This window comes from Neofelis nebulosa, chromosome 7 (genome assembly GCF_028018385.1).
Source record: "Neofelis nebulosa isolate mNeoNeb1 chromosome 7, mNeoNeb1.pri, whole genome shotgun sequence".
NCBI lineage: Eukaryota > Metazoa > Chordata > Mammalia > Carnivora > Felidae > Neofelis > Neofelis nebulosa.
Genome location: NC_080788.1, coordinates 133231138 through 133252745, shown reverse-complemented (window position 1 = coordinate 133252745; position 21608 = coordinate 133231138). Strand labels below are relative to the sequence as shown.

The window sequence follows — 21608 nt, the reverse complement described above, 5'->3', positions numbered from 1 at the left end:
CTCTCTATCAACTTAACTCGCTGCTTATCACATAGTTGGAAGTGCTCTGGGCCAGTGCAGCTCTTTCAGAGTAGGAAGGAGAGCAAGATTCCCAGTCTTCACAGAGTGTTCCAGAGCCGTCCCCGCCCCCACATCCCATTGGGCTTGTGGTTTACAATCCACATCTCTAATACCCTGAGCCCTGGCCACACTTTTTAAATCCTTTGGTACATCAAAAACCTTGGTGGATTTCTGTACTAAAGTGTTTATGGGGCTGGGAATGTAACGCACAAAGAAAATTATACTTTTAGAACATTTAAGCACATGATTTTAACAAAAAGATCATTGAAAATGTTGGTCATACCATGTCAAACTTCCGTTAAACATTTTGGGGATTCATAATATAAGATGGGTAGGGTAGTTCCTTTCCAGAAGAAAAACCCACACATTCAAATGCTTCTGGCATTTAATTTGCCTGTGTTGACTTAACTTGTTTCATGTATAAAATTCCTTATGTACCCAGTTGCCTATTCCCAATAGAAAATAAACTTGAAGACTAAAATATTAGTCCTGATTGACTTCCGGTTATAGCAGCAGTGAAATCAGAATGTTTTGTTACATAGCAAGATGGACTGATGTTCAGTTTAGGCCTGTTTGAACACCCTCCATGCCTAGGGTTACAAAAAAAAAAAAAAAAAACAAGGGAAGTAAAATCTTGGTTTCTACGCCTAGAGCATTTACATTCTGATTGAAGATAAGGCATGAATTAATGATGCTCCTAGATGACAAGTATAATTATTGTTATCCAAATAGGTACAGAGAATATGCATGACTGCATATTCAAAGTAACATTAAATTGCTGTAGGCAGGGGCGCCTAGAGCATGCGACTCTCGATCTCTAGGTTGTGAGATTACTTTAAAAAAATTGTAGGGAAATTAAACATAGAAACTATGTTGTTGTCAGAAAGATTAAAGAAAATGTTTTGTTGTAATTCAAAATCTTACTTTCCTATTAGTTCTTTCCATATCGTTTTTGTTGAAAGATCTTGGATCAGTTGCTCTGAAAGTGAAACTAAAATGGATGAAAATAGCACATGATGCAGAATGTAATTTCTCCAGTTTCCGCATAAATGAACTCTATCAGGATTGCATTCTCAAAGTGATCGAAAGCACTATTACTTTGAGCACCGTATCAAATTTATCTTATGTTGTATTGCAGAAATGCACTGATTTTTGCCGTTTTGATTTTAAGAAATCATGGCAAATGTTAATTTCATATATAACCTCATGAATTAGTGAAATTTAAAAAACTCGTACAACATTGCTATAAGTTGTGTACGTAGTTTTACTTTCTGTGGCAAAATACTTTATCAAAACTAGTGAAATGTTATTTTCACTTCCTGTTCCTACTCTTTTTTTTCACTCTCAGTTACTGCTGACCTCAAGTTATTTCTCAGGCAGCTGGAGGGAAGCAGCCTAAAGGGACGATGTAAACCAGAATTCTAAAATTTTGCATTGGAGGGAAACTTGGTGCCTGAACTCCCTCGTTTTACACATGAAAAAGCTGATAATCCTAGAGATTAAAAAACCTCACCGAAGGTTATTCCAGCAAATAAGCAACAGAATAGACTAAAAGGCCCTGACAAAACTAAACCTCAAGTTCAGACCTGAACCCGGCTGCCGGGTCCATGGTTTCTCCCACTGTATCATGTTCTTTGTATCTGAGAAGGTGAGGTGGGCCACACTTATGGTAGAGAATTGCGTCTGTTTCAACTCTATTTGAACTTTTGATGAGTTTGTCTCCCCCTTCCCCGCTCCTTTTCAGAATAACTTGACGTTTACAGGTACCATCAGTGGAGATGTCTGTGTGTGGAAAGATCACATATTGTGTAGGACCGTGGCCAGAGCTCACAACGGGCCTGTGTTTGCCATGTTCACCACGCTGCGAGACGGACTTATTGTGACCGGAGGCAAGGAAAGGCCGTGAGTCCTGTTCCCACAGCCTTACCACACGTTCATGCACTGGGGGCTGCCCGCAGTTTGCAGTGAATTATTCTAGTTATTTCTAGACTACACGGATCATCCTCTCTGACCTTCTTCCTCATGTGCTTCGCCTTTATTGCCTTTTATGTGCCTTCCTGTTGACTCTTAATTTCTTGTCTTAAGTCACTTCTGATTTCTTTCACAGTGTAAAGACACCTTAACCCCAACAGTTGGGGCGATAGCTTATTTCTCTGAGGTATGGTTTAGGTGGTTATCGTGTAGGCAGAGAACTGATTTCCCTCATGTCTGTATGCCTGGATAAGTATTTGCTGGGGAAGAAGTGACCCATGGGAGAATCTTTGCCCTCAAACCCAGGACGTATCTTGACTGCCTGCTCTCTCCTTTTTGGCCCAAACAGACACTGAGGGGTAAGGTGCATACAGCTGGCGGCCTCAGAAAGGTGTGAGGACACTAGAAACAAACTGCCTTGTTTGCTTTTGCTTGAGGCAATCTCGTTACATAAAATACTTGTTACATAAAATTGTGTAAAACAGCCTTCAAAATTTAAGTCTAACGAAAGACATTTTTCTGAGTGATTTGAAAACCTCCCAGAAGAAGCCAGATACTAATGGATTTTCTGCCAACATACTCCTATTCTTGTTAAAATGTAGTGTTTGCGGGGCCAGGAAGCACGCACATGTCCATCCAGGATGAGGGAACCCACCTAATCAAACACCAGTGCAGCGGCTTTTGTGTTTCACAAAAACGAACCCCGTATTGTGGTCCTGGGTGTGCTTTTCTCCTAAGACAAGCAATTCCTCTAACAGAAAATAAAGGAATACATTTTTCAGTTCTCCCAAGAGAAAAACCATAAATGGGCTATGTTTTCTCTTTTCTGTCTTACCCTGACGCTGGTGTTTCCCACACGCCTTCTGTTCAGCACACCTCTGCCCATTAGTAGCCTGCTGGATGGTTTCAGTGGGTATTTTAACAATGATACGAAGGAAAGCGCACCCCTTTTGGCCATTAAAGATCTCTTCTATAGCTTAGCACCTCTAATCCTGTTATCTAGCCTTACGTTTCCATTGTCATTTTAACATTAAACATCATTCTGCACATTTCCTTAATCAAGAGGATACATTATATGGGGGCGGGGGGATGTGGAGAACTAAGGAAGATTACACTCATGTCAGAAAAATGAATTTTCATCAGGTAAAATTTGCTTCAACTGAATGGCTGAAATACAGTGTATCTTAAAGTTGCCACAGAAAGTTTAGAGACTACAAAAAGTGAATATCGGGCTCCCCCCCCCCCTTTTTTTAATTTTTTTTACTGTTCTGCTTGTATAATTTAGTATTTGTTTGTAATAAAAGTGATTTGTAATAGCTCATAAAAATGCTTATTTGGCTTGGGTTGCTCTTAGGTCAAGAGAAGGAGGAGCGGTCAAGCTGTGGGATCAGGAACTGAGGCGGTGCCGAGCCTTCAGGCTGGACACGGGACAAGCCACGGACTGTGTCCGCTCCGTGTGCAGGGGCAAAGTAAGATGTTCCGAGAGCCGTTCCGGTGCAGCCAAAAGTAGAGAACGGTTATTCTTGCAGTTCCCTCGCCCTCTGCAACTTGACAAGTGACACTTGCAGAGGAGTCTGCTTGCTGACTATGCTCTGCCTTTTCCCGGCTGCCCCCGCAGCCCCGCGGGCGGCGCCCGTGTGCCGTCTGCCTCCGGGCCACGCTTAAGATGAGAAGCTACTCCCCGGTCTCAACACAGTATTTAAACCTCCGTGTTTTCTTGAATCTACTAATTCAACCGTGGTGGGCAGCAGTGAAACTTCTTGCCAGTTGAATCAATTTTGATTAGAGCAAAATTTTGTTAAATTTTATTTTTAAATGTACATTTCTTTTTTTAATTAAAACATTTTTTTCATGTTTATTTTTGAGTGGGAGAGAGAGCACGAGCATGGGAGAGGCAGAGAGGGAGACAGAATCCGAAGCAGGCTCCAGGCCTTGAGCTGTCAGCACAGAGCCCAGCGTGGGGCCCGAACCCACGAACTGTGAGATCATGACCCGAGCCGAAGTCTGATACTTAACCGACTGAGCCACCTAGGTGCCCCAATGCTCATTATTTTTGAGAGCGAGAGAGAGAGGCAAGCATGGGGAGGGCAGAGAGAGAGGGAGACAGAGGATCCAAAGTGGGCTCCACACTGACAGCACAGAGTCCGAGGTGAAGCTTGAACTCATGAAATCTGAGCCAAAGGCAGACACTCAACTGAGCCCCCCAGGCACCTTAATTTTGTAAGTACTCAACCCCCCCCCCCCAAGCATGGGGCTCAAACTCAAAACCCCCAACATCAAGAGTCGTATGCTCTACCCAGCCACCCTTTTAAAAAACATTCATTCCTATAAAAAATTTGGACCATGCATGCACTGGCAATAAGTGTATTTATAAATTATATACATGTATTATCTTCAGTCCATGTATTAATTAGGCTTTTATTTATACTTCTTTTTTGTTTTTTGAAGTTTAGTTTGGAGAGCGAGCGAGACATGAACAGGGGAGGGGCAGAGAGAGAGGGAGACACAGAATTGAAGCAGGCTCCAGTTGTCAGCAGAGAGCCTGACACGGGTCTCAGACTCACGAGCAAGGAGATCATGACCTGAGTCGAAGTCAGACGCTCAACTGACCGAGCCACCCAGACACTGCTATTTATACTTTTTAACTAAAATGTAATACTTTCGGGGCGCCTGGGTGGTTCAATCGGTTGAGCGTCCGACTTCAGCTCAGGTCACGATCTCACGATCTGGGAGTTCGAGTCCCGCGTCGGGCTCTGGGCTGATGGCTCAGAGCCTGGAGCCTGCTTCTGATTCTGTGTCTCCCTCTCTCTCTGCCCCTCCCCTGCTCGTGCTCTGTCTCTCTGTCTCAAAAATAAGTAAAATGTTTAAAAAAAAAATTAAAATAAAATAAAATGTAATACTTTCTTCCTGTATCTCAGCGCACTTGCACCTCTTTGGAGATCATCAGATTAAAATTTAGTCAAAGTCAGGGCTCTGTCTTAGAGAATAGTTCTGTTCTTTGGCAGACTCGGGGCTCTTGCAGATGTGCCTCTAGTCAAAGAAAAACCTCATGAGCTAATGATGGGCTTGCTACTATGTTAGTTCAAAGCAAAAAGTTCTCTGAAAGGTCAGTAGGGTCCTTAAGTTATTAAAAGACATTGCTGTAATTACGATAAATATATCAATCCCCTTGTGTTTCAGGGCAAGATCCTAGTTGGAACAAGGAGTGCGGAGATCATCGAAGTTGGAGAGAAAAATGCAGCCTGCAATATTTTAGTTAATGGTCATGTGGATGGGCCCATATGGGGACTAGTGACACATCCCTCCAGGGATTTTTTCCTTTCTGCCGCAGAAGATGGGACAGTGAGACTCTGGGATATTGCTGATAAAGTAGGTACAAACAGTTTTTGGCTTTTTTTAAGTTACAATTTCTAAGGAGAGTGTAAGTCCCAAATTGCTAGCACTATTTGAGAACTATTTGAGAATTATGTTGAAAAGGAACTGGTTTACTTTGTAAGTACTTAATGTAGTTTTCTGTGGCTCTTTTGGTTCTTCTGCAGAAGATGTTAAACAAAGTGAACTTGGGACATGCTGCTCGGACCGTGTGTTATAGCCCTGAAGGGGATATGGTGGCTATCGGAATGAAAAATGGAGAATTTATTATTTTACTGGTGAGCTCCCTAAAAATATGGGGAAAGAAGAGAGATAGACGATGTTCAATCCATGATATCAGGTTAGTCAACAAATGGAATAGCATTTCTAGTATATGTATTCTTAAATGACCCGGGTTGCATTTGAAAACAGGTCCTCATTAGTGCCTATAGCATTTTATCACATCATCACTTGTACGCTGAAATATGGCTTTTGTGTACTTACTTCTTGCCGAATTATTAATCTAGTGGCATCAACCACAGTGCCTTATAAGAGCATGTACTCAGGGAACGCTTGACGATGAAGCGTCACACTGGACAGGTCCAGCAAGTTCATCCTGCCAAGAATGATCTTCTGCTGCACCGAAGAGAGCCATCTGTCCTGTAGACGTCAGCCTGGAAACTAAAGCTGCAACCCCAACTCTCAACTGCATATATAGTCACTCGTTTAATTAACACCCATCAAACATCTATGCCCCAGAATCTGAATTAATTAAACTTTAAACTTTTCTTGAACCTTTATATTCCAGTGCTTAAGCTTATCTGGACAGTGGCTACTATTTGCCAAGTGCCTCTGTGTGATCAAGATGGATTCCTGAATCTGCTTGCACCCTTCACCGAAAAACCCTTTTACAAATGAAACCATCCTCAGGACTTCAGTATATAAACTTCTTGTAGGTCCCCCATTCCCCTCAAGAACCTGCGTTGTCCCAGATCATTTCCCATGATCACTAGGCATATACTCGTGTCTTCAAGTAACTTCTTCCAAGCTTCAAATAGTGTCCCTTCACCAGATAACCTGAGGGGACTGAAGCAGGTCTGTGTCCTTTGCTGTTAAGATACCATGATTCCAGATGAAAGAAACCTATCTTGGTGAATTTGGGGAACTATGTAACTTAGGAGTTATGTAATTGTTAGTGGCTTTTTCAAAACCTACACTTTTAAGGGAATTGGCACTTGAAATAACATGTAAATTCTGTTCCATGTAACACAAGTAGAATCTCCATACACACAATCAGTTGTGTCCACCAGGTAAATCTGCTTGAGGCCAGATCACACACATACTTGTTTTTGAGGTAGAATGGAAGTTACTGGTCTTAAATATTTATGATTTCATGTGTGCTGATGTATCTTTCACATATTTTATTACACCTCCAGATTTAGTCCGGATTCCCGGTTTCTGGCAGTGGGTTCTAGTGAGAACTCGGTGGATTTTTATGACCTAACATTGGGCCCCACCCTTAGCAGAATCAGTTACTGCAGAGACATTCCCAGCTTTGTCATTCAAATGGACTTCTCTGCAGATAGCAGATATCTCCAGGTACAGTACCTGTGTCCTACATCCAGTTCACAGTAGCTGTTTTTACATTGTTAAGTGGATGCATTTAAAACTCCTGAGTTTCAGAGGGGCACCTGGCTGGCTCAGTCAGCAGAGCATGGGATTCTTGATCTCAGGGCCGTGAATTCGAGCCCCACGTTGGGCGAGAGCTTCCTGAAAAAACTCCCGAGTTCCAGAGCTTCTGAACTCTTGCCTTTGTTTACTCTTCACTGTTTCTGCATTCTTTAATATCCTGTTCTTCTCAGATCTTTTCTCCATCTTCTTCTGACAGATTTTTGTAGTCATCTTTAATGTTCTTAATGTTAGAAATGTAAATGAAATAGCACGCTCTGCTAGTATACTCTAGCCTTCTGATGTGTCTCTCGCATTAATGGAATTCTTGTCCCATTTTAATACGCTGAAAGGTCTCCACTGGTTGCTATAAACGACATGTCTATGAAGTGCCTTCAGGAAAACCTGTTCTGGATCAGGCCACCATGGACAGAATTACTTGGGCCACATGGACTAGGTAAACTGGAAAATCCTGCTTCTGAACAGTTAGAGCCATTCCACTAGGAAACAGTGGTCAAGTTCTAAGTTTGTTACTGTTTCCTGAGTTCTTCCTAAGAGAAGAATGATATGCTCATGCTGGGACTCCTTGTGACTGGACATATTCTCATGCTTTATCAAGGTTAAAAGCCTTTGAAGATACCCTGATATTTTCCTTAACATATTAGGTTTAGTAACCAGCAATAAAAACACATACCGGGTACTGTTAAGCAATCCTATCATTTCTCTACCTAAACGAATGCAATCTTGCAGCGGTTAGAAATGAAATCCTACAAATTTGCTGTGTAACAGATAACCATGAGTATCCATCTTTTTAATCCATCAAATTCCTGTAGCATAAGCATCTTTATTAATTTTAAAGAACATAATTAAGTAGAAATTACCAAAAACCTTTTTCAGTGTAGTACATCTGTGTTTGCTATCGTACATTTTCTTTATTCCTTCCCTCTAGTATTCTAGGAGATGAAGTTCTGGGAATCTGGTCCAGACATGCTGAGAAAGCCAATGTCAACTGTGCCTGCGTATCTCATTCAGGAATCAGCCTTGTAACAGGAGATGACTTTGGGATGGTTAAGTTATTTGACTTCCCATGTCCTGAAAAATTTGTAAGTTTGTGTTTGGTTTCGTTTTGGATGTAGTTTTCTAGTTTAGACATCTGATCATTAGTACTTCTTCCATAATTTAATAGCTTAAACATGTTAGTCTCCTGGTTTAGAAACACTTAATTTTCGTTCCTAAGATTTTTTTCAAAAAAATAAAAGCTTTTAGAAATTATCTCCCCGTGCCCCCTAAGTAACACCATCTTTGCAAACTATCCTAATAGAGCTGTGATTATTAGACTTTTATTAAACCTTTAATCGATTTCCAAGTTTCAAATTCTCTTCCTCAAAGGAAAATTTTCAGAGTTCCTGGAGACATCTGACTGCTCAAAACGCCTGGTCTGTTAAGGTGCAGATCCATTACTATGAAAAAACAGTGTTGATTTATTTTGAGAAAGTACTCCAGCAGGGGAGGGGCAGAGAGAGGGAGGGAGAGATTGAGAACCCCAAGCAGGCTCCACACTGTCAGGACAGAGCCCGATAGGGTGCTCAGTCTCATGAACTGTGAGATCATGGCCTGAGTCGTAATCACGAGCTGGACGCTTAACTGACTGAGCCACCCAGGTGCTTGTAAAAAAGCATCTAATAACGCTGCATGTGGTCTGAAGTGCCTACTCTCTCCGCAGCCCCTGTGATGGAGACGGGGTTCCGGACAGGAACCTTTGATTTTCACGTGCCTCACACATCCTAAGCTTTCTTTTTCGTTGGTTTTTTCAGGCAAAGCACAAAAGGTTCTTGGGTCATTCACCTCACGTGACCAATATTCGATTTACCAGTGGTGATCGGCATGTCGTTAGCGCAGGAGGTGATGACTGCAGGTTGGTAACTTTCCTAGCCAGAGAAGAACAGACTATCTTTAGTTTTATGAAGAGATCTAATATCACTATATAACTAACTGGGTAGCTGGTTCTGTGGAGTCACGTACTATGAAAATACAAAATAAAATGAATTAATGAGAATTTTTATCCATGTCATGATTTGAAAGCTCATTAAAAAACAAAATCTAGAAATATAATGAACTCACTGCATTTTTTTTATTGCAGTTTATTTGTCTGGAAATGTGTACATATGCCTCACTAAAAGATACGGATGCTGAGAAGACTGTATAAACAGCCTTGAGAGACCAGAATTACAGACGAGGAAAAAAAAAAAAAAAGGCAAACAGAACCAAACCCTGCATGGGCAAGTGGTGCTAACTTAGGATTGTAACAGGGATAAATGCCCAGAGTCATCAAAGTAGAAGACAGATAAGTTCAAGATACTTGCTGTATGCACTGGGAGAACTGTCCATAATCCACACACTGCCAGACGGTTGCATTTCAAGGAAGGATGGAAAAAACACTTGGTGAAAGCCAGCCCCGTTTGGGGGGAGGGTGCAGACTTGGCAGACCTGCTGGGGAGGTTGACAGGACCGCGCTTCTCAAAAAACAACAACAAAGCAAGACCTTAAAAACCCAACTTGCATAGTTTTCATCTTTTTAAGCAAACAGTTTTTCTTCTTTAGAATTTCTAGTTTATTTTTAAGGTTCATTATTTAATGACTCATTTTTTTCCTCGTGTTTACATAAGGAAAGAAAACACACCCGTCACCCTAAAGGATCACAGCTTTTAAAAGGTGAACAATTATTTTCCCTAAGGAAACACACACAAGCTTTACCGGAGAAGATAATGCTACTTAAGCATCAATAAACCTCTTTTTATAAAGGACACTTTTCTCCTGACAGTTTTAAATTCAGGAACAAATCCAAAGTTAGTCGTATAGGAGCACTACATTTTCATGGTTGAGCTGTCGATCCTTTAATGTTCACAAGTCCTCTCTCTAGCTGAAAAACTAGAACATGATTATAGCTTCATCAATGAGAAAGTAGTATGCTGAACAGTCCTTTCCAGTGGTGTACGGGTTAGAGGTTTAGAGAGCAGTAGTAGTTAACCGGGAGAGCATACTGAATATTTAAAGATGTAGTCTAGTAGAAACACCTGTTTCACATGTACACTGAAATGTTCAAGGTCACATTTACAAAGTTAAACAATTTAGTAGCTCTTGGAAGTTTTTATAGCTTTTGTTTCTATTTAAAAAATTTACTAATTAGCTGTATGCCACCCCATAGGCTGACTTCCAGAAGGAACGAATACAGGTCCACCTGTAACACTTGTCTATTAAAATTCCTTTTTGGTGGATTAGGGCTGAACTCTTAGATCTTTATCCCTATTCACTTCAATGCTGCCAAAGATCAGTACTTGCCGTTCAGGAATTTGCTGTTTAGCCTGTCTGTAGTTTCCTGAAGATTGGAGATTATGTAGATTGCTATTTAAAAATATATTTTTCTAAGTGTGAAAAAGTTTAAAATGCTCTACTGGTCCTATGAATTTTTATTTTAATGTGTTAATTATCTTTGTAGCGTAATAGACCCCTTCAGGTTCTGGAAATCTGTTTGGCCTGAGCTCGATTTTGTATGCCCAACACCTTGGAGATACTAAAAACAGAAATAGCTGAATCATATCACAGAAAGCCTAACCGGTGATTGAACATGGTCAGTTTTAAAGCTCTGAATTGTAGCTGTTGTCTGAAGGACTGATTAAGCTCGAAACATAAGCTCATAGTCACATCAATGGATTCTCCTAAATTGAGCCAAATTTTAGAATACGCTAATATTAAATTTCTATCCATGTATATTATATAAAGGGGCATTCAATAAATTAAAGAAATTTCCCTGAACCACCCTCTCCCTTCCCGTTTTTGAGCCTGTTGCACTTTCAAATTTTCCTTCTGAGCCAGGTTTGCTAGCTTTTGGCTAAAGAGAAATCCCATTTCACGGTACAGGTAGAAACTCGAGTAATAACCATAACAAAGTATAAAGCATAGAGCACAAAAATGCTTCCACTGCGTTTTTGTTCCAGCGGCCAGCCTACTGAGCCAGCCTTAATCCCTGCTGTCAGCTTCAGGACTCAAACTGTGGATTTTTAGTAGTTACCCCACAACCACCTTGTTTGTACCAGCCATCAGCTAAGGGAAGGTGAGTAACCGTGGTAGGTTATGAAGATTCTGCCCTGTGTTGTTTTTTTAACCCAGAGACTTACTTTTATGTGCAGTATTTGACTAAGCTCCTGAATTTGTAACTTGAGAGTCCTGGCACGTTTGGTCCTGTTTCTGTGTATAAACGCACGCCAAAGCACACCGTGCACGCTCGTGCCACTCGCTGCACACCACCGGCCACAGGTGTTCCTTTCCTTCTGGTGGTTCTTTTTCATGGTGGTTCACGTTAGACCAAGTTATCCAACAGACGTAGAGTCAACCTCAGCTTGCCCGTAAACCAGAGCAGCTGAAGGTAACAAACTCTTAAATGTGTTCCCAGGCAGTGTTTATTAAATGGCAAAAAACAAAACAAAAACCTGCTTTTAGCACGTCACTGACTTGTGAGATGGCTGAACCAAATCACTTAGGCTGTTTCCCGTTTATGTTCTTTGTAGTGAAATTAGGAAAATGCAACTATATGCCATTTATAAATGAGGTTACTAAAAGTCTTTTAAGTTGTATTTCTAGAAATTTAATTTCTTCTGCAATCTTAAGTAGCACTGGAATGAACAAATGCCTTAAATTCAGAGGAGTCAACTTTTTAGACTGAAGCAGAATGGTCATTTCACCCCAGCCTAACTACGTGAGGGCTCGGTCTTTCCCTACCAATCAGCACAGCGAAGTGCAACTTACAAATGGTTTAATAATTGGTTCTTTCTTCTACCCGTGGAAAAGCAATGGCCTCAAAACAGACTGCTGGTTTCATGCTCTTAAACATGGACTTTTTACACATGCTGTTTTATTATCCCTTGGGTATATAACTAATGAACTCTTAGTTTAATTTGGTCCTGAGAATGTTTGGGTCTTTATCTCTTTTGCATTAGTTCACTCTGTTCCAGCCAACTTTTAGCTTTTTTTTTAAAAAACTGCTGTACATCAAGTCTTTAAAATCAGTGATCCGTTATTTAATTCTAAAGCATCTGACACTTCTTGCCTTAACTATTTTAAAAACCACACACAGAAAACTGGGTGTTGATTCAATAGTCCAAAAGTTTAGTCCTACTTTGCAGTTTACCCATCTGATTTCTGTAATTAGTCATTGAAAATATACTATTTAAATCTAATTTTTACATTAAAAAAATTTTCTGTGGATTTCTGAAAATGTTATTTTTCAGAATGTGAAAATACATGTATAATCTTGTGAGTTTAAAGTCTGTTTTCTGATACCTTCTGTATATAGAACTGTAAAAAAAAAATTTGTATAATTTTGTGATAAAATGCATTCCCAAAATATTTATTTAAAAAGTGTATGTTAACAGTAAAGCATTTGAAGGAACTGTTCCTGTTGTTTTGCACTTGCCATCGCAGCTGGCTTTCCCGGACACTGGTAAGGGACCGGCTATTTGGGAACCACTCACCCCCAAAGGCCTGTACTACCATGCTTTTCAAACTAAATTCGCTTGAAATTAAAAAGCAGGATTGAATGACTTTTTTCAGCTGCCTCCACACTTCTGGCCACGCCTGTTTTCACAGTGGATAACCCTTGGGAAAAGTGAGTGCAATCCAACTTTAGAGTTAGAATGCTCCCCTTACTAGACATGTATCAACATCATAGCCCCGGAATGGATGATCAGCACTGACAATATCACCACACTGTAAATGCTGAGACTGAAATTGCAGTGTACAAACAAGCCTCAAATGTTTTAATGGAATTTAGCTTTTCCTTTAAACTGTCTTTTCACAGTCAAAACACCCAATGTTAAAACCACTTAATAAACTTACAAACTAGAAAAATTAGACACTTCAGATAGGCAATAAACTTCATATTATGAAAGCAATATATATTCCAAGTTTCAAAGGTTTGACAAGTTCTGCAGAGTATCTTTCATCAGTAGATGGAAACTTTCAAACTCCACAATCTTCTCCCAAGAAGCACTGTCATTCACTGAATAAACAAAAAATTTTTAATTAATGCCTTACATCCATATATATACACACACACCTAGTTATTAAGATGATTTTTCACACAATGAACATCTGTTCGACAGATTTACAACATAAGTACCAGATTTTTTTACAAAAAATTCAATTGTATAAGGTAATGATGTAAATTCACAGGCCACACTAAAACTTTGTGAAATACTAACAAAACGGATGTTAGATTTGTAAGCAGTATATATTCAGAAGGCAAATCTCAGCTGGAGATTACCTAGGTGAATAAGCAACCGCTGGTAAAACAATTTCCAAAGGACCCTGTGTAATGAAACAGCAGAGAAAAAAATCAAAGTGATCATTTCTCCCAAGTCTGTAGATTTCTAATCCTTACCTGGTTTGAGGTCGAATCCATTTCAAGGCATGTCGCGGCGGTACAGTGATGGTGGGATGATAAAATGTGCAGTCAGGTCTGGTACACTGAGTGTTAAATCTGCAGTGCTAAATACAGACAACGGAGTTTCAACATTTTTTTAAAAAGGCAATTTGAGAGAGACATATAGTCTAGTAATATTTTAATGCGGAAACCTTGAAAAATGAACCTCCCTCCCCCAAGACACAAAATCCTAGTCAAAGAATAACAGTAAGTTATCCGGCATATGATAAAAACTTCTAATCACCCTGCACATCTGACCCAACATCCCTTACAGTATCCATCCTTCACTGGACACCCTCATTTATGCCCAAATGCAGTTGGGGGAAGTGAAGGTCTTTCATAATGGCCTTCAGGGTCCAATTTCAGAGAGATCATTTCACCCTGAGCAACTAAACAGGGGGAGATACATCGATCTTTAGCACACAGAGTGAAAACCGTCAGGACAAATTTGGATGGTGTTAAGTGGCACCACGAATTTCATCATTGCAGTTTCTGACACGAGGTGGGAGAAAAACACACATACAGAAAAACCTACCCATAGGCTTAGGGGCAGAGAAGAATGGAAACTAAGCAACGGGGAGCTTCACTCTGAGAGCTCACAATACTGACATTAGTTTCAGACCACTTGTCCTAAGGAGCCAAACAGTGGCTCACCCGACAGCCAAGAAAGAATTTAAATCATGACCTTAACAAAAATGAGGATCGCAGGGAGTGCGGGGGTGGGGGGGGACCATGGATACCCAAGACATTCAATTTGCTAGTGATCTTGCAGGTCTCAGAATTAAGAGTTATCACTGAATCATTTTTGGGAAAATGAAAATTCTTACTTTTGGATGATAGAAGGGACATTCCATTTTCTTACAAGCAGGGAAATAACGGCACAGCTGACTACTAGAAGGTGGTGCTGGTGTTGTAACTGCTGACAAAGATAAGAACAAAGACTGATCAAATTTGGCAAAATAATCTGTCATTCAGTCTACTGATGTTTTTATGGCAACCGTTATAAAATTAAAATGAGGTGGGGCTGGGGCGCCTGGGTGGCTCAGTGGGTTAAGCGTCCGACTTCGGCTCGGATCATGACCTCACCGTTCCTGAGTTTGAGCCCCGTGTCGGGCTCTGGGCTGACAGCTCAGAGCCTGGAGCCTGCTTCGGATTCTGTGTCTCATTCTCTCTCTGCCCCTCTCCCACTTGCGCTCTGTCTCTCAAAAATAAATGTAAAAAAAAAAAAAAAAAAAAAAATTGAGGTGGGGCTCAGATGGTTTAGCGTCATCCAACTCTTGACTTGAGCTCAGATCATGATCTCATGGTTCATGGGATCAAGCCCCCTGGCAGGATCTACACCGACAGCAGAGCCTGCTTGGGATTCTCTCTCTCCCTCTTTCTCAAAAGTGATTTATATATTCATTAGAGAAAATACTTCAGAATGCTACTGGACAGACACACTTGCTCTTTAAAGACTGGTTAAGTGATTCTGGCACGATAATTCCTAAAAATAAACTCATATAAAATCACAAATGTCATCTTCCACCTAAATGTAGTAGTGCACAGGGTCACATACCTGGTTTTAGAGGCAGTACTGGAATTCTTCTACTCATATGAGTGAAGGGACAATCTGGTTTAGTACATTTTGCATCATATTTACAATTTGGATGAACAAACAAACACTTCTCAGCAAATTTACAATTGGGGAAGGCTCTATAAAACAAAAACAGTCACAATTACTTTTCTCAACGCATGATCAATTTTTTTGTAGATGAGGCTCCTTATACCCCATCACTACTTGTTTTGAGAAACACAGAATAGAAAAAAAGGGAAACTCAATTTTTTGAGGTAAACTCTACACCCAACATGCGGCTTGAACTCACAACCCCGAGATCAACAGTCACACTGCTCTTCCAACTGAGCCTGCCAGGCTCCCTGGGAAACTCAACTTTTAAGTGAGCGCAGATTTCAAAACAGAACATAGAAGTTTATCTGAAAGCCGAGGGTAATAACAGATTTTCGACTCAAGCAAGCCACCACCATGAAAAGACAAAACAGTTTCTTATGGTAAGAATTCACACCACGTACTCTGTAAGATCCAGGTCTACACTCTTTTATGAAATAAACTCAATGTACTGGGCACAATATATGTGCAAGGCATTGCTACACAAAACAGACTCCTTCTCTGGTCTCCCTCTATGGACATCCGTATCATTCTCACATCAAAATTTCCTTAAAGAAGTTAAAACACGGAGGAGCGTCTGGGTGGCTCAGTCAGTTGAGCAACCAATGCTTGATTTCGGTGCAGGTCATGATCCCAGGGTTGTGGGATTGAGCCCTGTGTTGGGCTCGGTGATAAATGTGGAGCCTGCTTAGGATTCTCTTTCTTCCTCTGCCCCTCTCCCCCACTTGCAGTGTCTCTAAAATAAATTAAAATTAAAGTTAAAAAAAAATTACATGGAGAGATTCCACCTCTAGGACCAAAAACAAATTTTTTTGTTTTAATCTAAAAGCCACCTCTCAAAGCTCATGACACTGAACCAGCCAACTTCTAAGGAAAAATTATACCCAAGTCCAAAATGTTTTATCATTGCCTGTGACTATTTTTTTGTCCAATGTCTTAATAGCTGTGTATGTACACAGTGAGTACAAACCAGGGCACTTACATACCTATCTCTTTAACGTGCAGAAGACTTCTCCCCCATCTCTCTACTCTGCCAAACACACACACACACACACGTATGCTATTCTGGGAGGGCAATGGTTAAGTGTCACTGCAGTTAGTTACAAAGGTCAAACTTGCCCACAGGAAAGAAAAAAACCAGAACAAGCTCTAAGATCTAGAATTAACCCTGAAAATCAGCCATCAGCTTGCTGCTACTCACTTGCAAGGTGAAACAGGATGATGGTAAGCACACTCATCCCCATTTTTACAGGCAGGCCAGTACTTGCAACGCTCCAGAAGTTTTTCTGGTTTCTGGGCCACACTCAGTTCACTCATCTCAGCTAGAACAGGGAAAAGAAAAGTATCTCATTAATTATGATCAATTCAGTACACAGCACCTTTAGTACATTTCCCTCAAAACCCAGGCTCAAACTCTTACATTCCTCTAGGTGCAGAGTCAGAAAAGAAACGAGTCCGATAATCTGGTTAACACAGATGACAGCCTGCTATACAAGGTCACCGGGAAGTAGGCTGAAGTTCTCACCACGAAAAGCAAAATACTCAGGGGTGCCAAGTACCCCCAAACCCCAATTCCCAGTATTATTTCAGAGCCAAATTAAATGGGAGAGAGAGGGAAGAACGTCAAGTAGGGAGCCAATCAAATGAAAGGAAAACTGGAAACACAAAGTGACAGAGAATGTGAACAAATTCTCACATTCAGACAAGACCAGGTGTAGTTCAAACACGGAAATCTTCCCACTCACCGAGGTATATACGCAGTTAGTTCTAAGTCCAGTTAATAAGAAACTCACCATCAACGTGAGGAAAAGTTTTTGGCCTAAAATGGGTCACAAATGCCATTGCCCACAGGGGCCCCGCAGACCACTGACAGTGAGCCTGGCTGGGTGTGAGATGCACGGTGGCAGAAAGCCTTGGTGTGAAGGAAATAAAGGTGGGGAAGAGCAGCCTGGAGAGCAAGTGCCTGCGCCATCGACAGGGCTCCCTGCCATCCCTTGCGGGGTCATGTCCAATGACCATGTCAATCACTAGGGTGTGGGAAAGCGAGCCCCGTGTTGCCAGATTATCTCCTGATTCAGAAAACCAAAAACCTTTTTATGTGACATAAGTTTTAAACGCTGGCAACTAATGCACATTTAAAACACAGAATAGCCAAATAAAATTATACCTAAAGGCCGTAATAACCTGCCAACTCCCAGCCCAACACACCCTAGCTTAAAAAAAAAAAAAAAAAAAAAAAAAAGCCTCAAGGCCTCATGGATGGATGTTACATGTTATGGTTCACATTCTCATTTATGAAGGCAAATACCACTTCAACCACATTGCTCTAGTCCTCTTGCCCGAGGTCAGGCAGTTCAAATCTGGCTCTGTAACTTAGCTGAGCCAGACACTTGCGGCAAGTCTTACCCAGTTCCTCAACTTCAGTTCCCTCATTTATGCAAAAAGAATATGATGTCATCCTTAGAGTTTTAGATTGAATGAAACAAAAATGCCAAAGAGGCAACCAGTCAAACCCGAACAGCGCAGCAGCTAGTATCCTGAGAATTTAATGACCCAGTGACCCAATCTCAGTCTTCATTACAGGAGAGCAAGGCACACAAAACCAGTCCTGGAGCCCAGAGGACCGTCAAAGAGCTACTGTAAAACTATGCCTAATATATAGTTTCCCACGCTACTTTAGAAGTGGTAAAAGCCACCAGTATATAAAGGTATCCTTAGTCTGGGGGCGCCTGGGTGGCTCAGTTGGCTGAGTGTCGGACATGGGCTCAGGTCATGACCTCACGGTTTGTGAGTTCGAGGCCCACAACGGGTTTGCTGTCGTCAGCGCAGAGCCTGCTTCAGATCTTCAGTTCCCCCCTCTCTCTGTCCCTCCCCCATTCATAATCTCAAAAATAAAGAAAACATTAAAAACAAGAAAGGTATCCTTAGTCTCAAAATCTCGTATGGCTGGAAAGAGCAGTTTTCTCCAATTTCAAGTGTTTCTAGCCTCCTGCCTGCAGAGAATGCATCTTACCCTCCTCCTGAAAAAACAGACTTTACACTACGGTATATACGTGAGAACCCAGGCCAAATGAAGTCAATTTGGCCCAGGTCAATTGAAGAATACCCAAGAGCAGAGTGGCTGGAAAATGCAGTAGACACTCATGGGCTGTATTAAAGAAGTTAAATACAAGGAAACATGATCTAATGGAAACATTAAGTCACATATACAGAGGTCACGACTCTGGTTTTCCCCAACACTTACTTCATGATCCGTTAAAACTTTTCCTGTTTAAGATTAGGCAAATTCACTTTTTATTGCAAGCCATAAAATCTGTGCTGCCATTTAATGGCTAGGGGCAGAGGGGGACTGCGGTTGACAGCATCCTTGAAACACTGGACAAAAGCCAGCAAAAGAAATCACAAAAGTTTCAAACTCCCTGCTTAGAATGGGGAGACCAAGAAAGACCAGAGCCTCTCTGCGAGGCCTCACTTCAGTTCTAACTACTACAAAGATTCATCCTTGAGCAGCAGTGAAACACTGAGTCCCAGATCAAAGCAGCGGTAAAGGAGGCTCACCGCTCATCACAGCTGTCTCTCCATAATGGCCATGGCACTTGTGAAACCTAGGCAAGAAGTTTGACTAACATGTTTTTCAGAGCGTCACTGCTATGACACATACATCAGTAAAGCCTCATGTGGACATCTACATTTAAACAAAATTAGACCCTAACGTACATAAGCTACCAATTTTTCTCTCATTTTTAGACAAAATACACAAGATCAAGAAATCTGTACTGCGGGACTACGGTAGTTCTTAACCACCTTGGTACCATTAAAAATTTTTTCTGTCTTTTGATAGGGTCAGACTTTCAACTCCCTCCACTAATCAAAGCCATGACATTACATTATTGACTCGACAGAAAAAGCATTCTCTTCAACAGTAGTTACGTCCTCCCTCACTCATCATCTCCCCCTAAAGGCTATTATATTTTTATCGACTGAAAAAGAGATTTAATCCATCTTCATGTCTCTGCCAAGAAAAGGATTAACTTGGAAGAATATCAAAACCCATTACTGTTTTTACTTTGATGCTATTCATTTTACGTTTCAGTAATTGTCTCCCCTACCAATGAAGGTGTTTCTACAAATTTCAGAAGACAGGAGGAACACGACTACCATTCCCTGTCACCAACGACAGCGTTCGGCAGTGCATGCACTCGCCACTGGATCCAGCGAGAGAACAGTGAGTGATAGAGGTTCATCTGCCTGAAAGCGTACTGTTACCAGCACTGTTCATTTCACTTCTAAATACTATGCTTTGATATTAACTTAAACATAAGGTTTTTGCTAAACCTCCAGGAAGTATCTTGACAGAGTAGGTGAGAAACTCCTTTCAAGGGAATTTCATCGAGGTAAAAAATAGCATCAACATCCTAATTCATTTTTCTGTCAAGTTAACTACAGGAGAGACTATTGCTGTTACAAAGGGAAAGTAACAGGTACAGTTTCTACAGGGAAAAAAAAGCGCACCGGGTAGAAAGAGGGATGGTTCACCCTTTCGCGAGCACAGCTGAGAGAGACTTCGCCTCTCACGGCCGAGCTCCACTGTGGCCCTGGTGTAATAGCCCACTACCAGACACACACACAGGACAGTCTCAAATTGAACTAGTATTTTGTCTGAGAAAAGAGACTAGGCCACTACTGGGTTACAAATAAAAGCAAGGCCTCCAACCAATATGCATTCAAGGTAGAGAGACAAGTCCCAGATTTCCTTCACAATGCCAGCACCCTGGAAAGGGAAAATCTGAGCTCTCAACACACCATTTGCAAAGCTACCATTTGGGTCATCAAGCTGCCTGCTCATCAACTGCAACTGCTGTGGGTGGAGGAGACCTCTGAGTCCCTTGCTCGCGGCTGCAGTTTGGTTTACAGGTTTCATTCCTTCAAAGCACATGTCCTCCTCTTGATCTGACATGTATCCTGGGGGGCTGGGGACACCATCCAGCGTCACTATAAACTTGGGACTTGCAGGTTTATCTGGTTGTACAAGATCTCTGCCAGACAGATAGAAAATACCAGAGAATTAGGGAAACAAACACAAAACGCTGAGCCTCCTACAGTGCTCTTCAGCAGAACTATCGCTCCCTTACTTGTTGGTTTCTTCAGTTAAAAACGAAACAAAAACAAAAACAACCAAAAAACAAAAACGACTTGGTAGGACTTCCAGGTACAGCCCTGATGAATTCCGCTAACACACAATGGCTACGGCCAATCGCGGTGGCATCATCCAGGCTGCACTAAGGACAATCTCCCCTCCGCCCTAAACATCGTCCTTTTGATCTTCATAAGGTCTCATGGAAATAAGCTGAAAAATCAGCATCTGTGTTCAGAACACAATGGCCAGCAGTTCTGTATTCACGCTAATTTTACTATCTGTAGGTTTGTTCCTTTACCGAACAGTCCATTTTCTAAGGGAAGCATCATCCCAACCCGATCTGCTAACTTTCTGTGCAAAGATTTCCTGGTTTTGATCACCTGGCTTTTAAATTTCATTTCCTGGATGTGCATAAAGAAAAGAATCTTATTTACGGGGCTAAATCGTCGACTGACTTATCTGCAAGTTAATGGGCTTCTGAACAAGAAAGATGAACCGGAATCCCTGAAAACTGTATTTGGGTTACCATGCCCGGCCTAACTTCTGACTCAACGAAAGCACTCTACACTGGGGGCTAGGATGGGGAGAAGGGAGCTGGAAACTAATGGTCAACCTGCACTATCTAATCAACACAAAAAAGCTACACAAGAAAAAGAAACCATCTACCGTGTCTGCATAAGGTGTCCTGAAAGTACCCGAAGGGTATCTGCAGTCTTCATCCCCGACTCCTGGTTTGGTGCCACTACTATTTCCTCAGACAGCTTTGGCTTCTTCAGAATAAATGATCTTGTGTCTGCATGGACCATGGATTCCATGTCATAGTAATCTGAGCCAAAAAAATTGGCCATAAATGTTTACTTTTGAATATACCTTGCATTCCCAACATCACACAAGTGAGAAGAATGTCAATCTTTTATATATTTGTAATTATTTTCAAAGGAAAATCACAACGGTTCTACCCCAGAATAGTGCTGCAATTCTGTGCCAAACATTTCTTTAAGGAAGTATTCCTCTCCTCATAACAGCACATTACCTGGGGCTTTGAATGAATACATCCTGCCTACAGGACAGAAAGGTTCTTATACGAGGCATCTAATGGGATATGAATATAAACTTACTCTACGCACAATATTTTCTAAAAATACATAGAAGAATCCTCATGTTCCCTAGAATTATGACACAAAGACTGCTTAAAAGTCTAGAATCTGTTTTGTTCATTTTGCATAGTACCACTTACAGAGAACACATCCTGATGAAAAGAATTCACCTGGCATAAT

General features: G+C 41.2%; 2 protein-coding genes across 16 annotated transcripts in view; one reads left to right on the top strand and one right to left on the bottom strand.

The window, feature by feature from the left end:
* The window catches only part of EML5 (EMAP like 5), a 182288-nt gene extending 169791 nt beyond the window's left edge, over window positions 1-12497 (top strand). For 9 of the 11 annotated variants that reach the window (XM_058739946.1, XM_058739947.1, XM_058739943.1 and 6 more), the window contains 9 exons: window positions 1805-1962; window positions 3386-3500; window positions 5212-5400; window positions 5571-5743; window positions 6819-6981; window positions 7404-7507; window positions 8000-8153; window positions 8865-8965; window positions 9191-12497. In XM_058739946.1, coding sequence (XP_058595929.1) covers window positions 1805-1962; window positions 3386-3500; window positions 5212-5400; window positions 5571-5743; window positions 6819-6981; window positions 7404-7507; window positions 8000-8153; window positions 8865-8965; window positions 9191-9227 — 1194 coding nt within the window. In that variant the 3' untranslated portion in view covers window positions 9228-12497. Of the gene's footprint in view, window positions 1-1804; window positions 1963-3385; window positions 3503-5211; window positions 5405-5570; window positions 5744-6818; window positions 6982-7403; window positions 7508-7999; window positions 8154-8864; window positions 8966-9190 lie in introns of those variants that run through there. The other 2 variants (XM_058739950.1, XM_058739952.1) reach the window with 2 other exon arrangements.
* A 471-nt stretch (window positions 12498-12968) lies between these two features.
* Window positions 12969-21608, bottom strand: part of ZC3H14 (zinc finger CCCH-type containing 14) — a 47539-nt gene continuing 38899 nt past the window's right edge. For 2 of the 5 annotated variants that reach the window (XM_058739960.1, XM_058739961.1), the window contains 5 exons: window positions 16396-16516; window positions 15087-15223; window positions 14356-14444; window positions 13487-13593; window positions 12969-13105 (listed from right to left, as the gene is read on the bottom strand). In XM_058739960.1, coding sequence (XP_058595943.1) covers window positions 13099-13105; window positions 13487-13593; window positions 14356-14444; window positions 15087-15223; window positions 16396-16516 — 461 coding nt within the window. In that variant the 3' untranslated portion in view covers window positions 12969-13098. Of the gene's footprint in view, window positions 13106-13486; window positions 13594-14355; window positions 14448-15086; window positions 15224-16395; window positions 16517-19997; window positions 20231-20997; window positions 21158-21608 lie in introns of all 5 variants that reach the window. The other 3 variants (XM_058739958.1, XM_058739957.1, XM_058739959.1) reach the window with 3 other exon arrangements.